Here is an 840-nt window from a genome sequence, read left to right as displayed (position 1 = left end):
TGCTGTTTTTGTTTTCAGTTCGATCTGCTTCTATCAGCTGCTGCGTGAAGCACTTTCTTACAGCTGTTTAATTAAGTGCTATATAAATAATAATATGATAATAACATGATTTTAAGTCGAAAATTTGATGTATTCCAGTTTCTGCTGCCTGCAGTCCGGACATGGAGAAGTAATCCTACTACAACCAGCAGCTGTTCCTCCACCATAAACCGGCTCAGTGGATCAATAAAGACGATGAGGTTTGTTTAGGAGGGAAATAAAAATCTTGAGTGTAGAATTTACCAGCTCAGGAAGAGGACAGATGTCTGCTGTGTTGATGTACAGACCCTCCACCACAATGAACTTCCGTGTCACTCGAGCTTTCCGAGGATTCTGCCAGGAAAAGGAAGCATGGAGGAGCATCAGACTCTGACGAGGACCATTTAAACACCAAACCCTCACAAAGCCGTCCTGACCTTCTGGTCCTCCAGCTCCTGCTCCTTCAGCAGCCTCTCCAGGTCCTCCATGTCATTGTGTTTGAAGTATTTGATGAAGCTGCGAGATGCCTGAAGCCCCTTCTGCACAGAGAAACAGGCGGCTTCATCCCTGAACACAGAACACAGCAATGAGAAGATGAACCAGACCACATTCATGTTTGGAGACATGCCGAGGATCTGGAAACATCCAGAACTCACACAAAGATCATGTCACCCCTCTTGGAGTAGGCTGGGATGGCACTGGCGATGGTCGCAAAGCCGTAGGAATAAATGATGGCCTCTTCAGTTCCCATGAATTTGGCAAGACGGCTCTCCAGCTCCAGATGAACATCTGAGGGAGAAACCAGGAGTCACCAAGTTAGTC

General features: G+C 46.5%; 1 protein-coding gene across 1 annotated transcript; it reads right to left on the bottom strand.

Moving 5' to 3' along the window:
* Positions 1–207: 207 nt before the first annotated feature.
* Positions 208–840, bottom strand: LOC121630174 (serine palmitoyltransferase 1-like). Its single transcript, XM_041970297.1, has 3 exons — positions 675–840; positions 456–585; positions 208–372 (listed from the first exon to the last, which is right to left on the bottom strand). Exons 1-3 carry the CDS (start codon positions 767–769, stop codon positions 223–225), a joined length of 375 nt encoding a protein of 124 aa, XP_041826231.1. The 5' UTR covers positions 770–840; the 3' UTR covers positions 208–222.

Source organism: Melanotaenia boesemani, chromosome 19 (assembly GCF_017639745.1).
Source record: "Melanotaenia boesemani isolate fMelBoe1 chromosome 19, fMelBoe1.pri, whole genome shotgun sequence".
In the NCBI taxonomy this organism is placed as follows: Eukaryota; Metazoa; Chordata; class Actinopteri; order Atheriniformes; family Melanotaeniidae; genus Melanotaenia; species Melanotaenia boesemani.
Note: the sequence above shows the minus strand (reverse complement) of the source record. Positions and strands in the feature narration are given on the sequence as shown.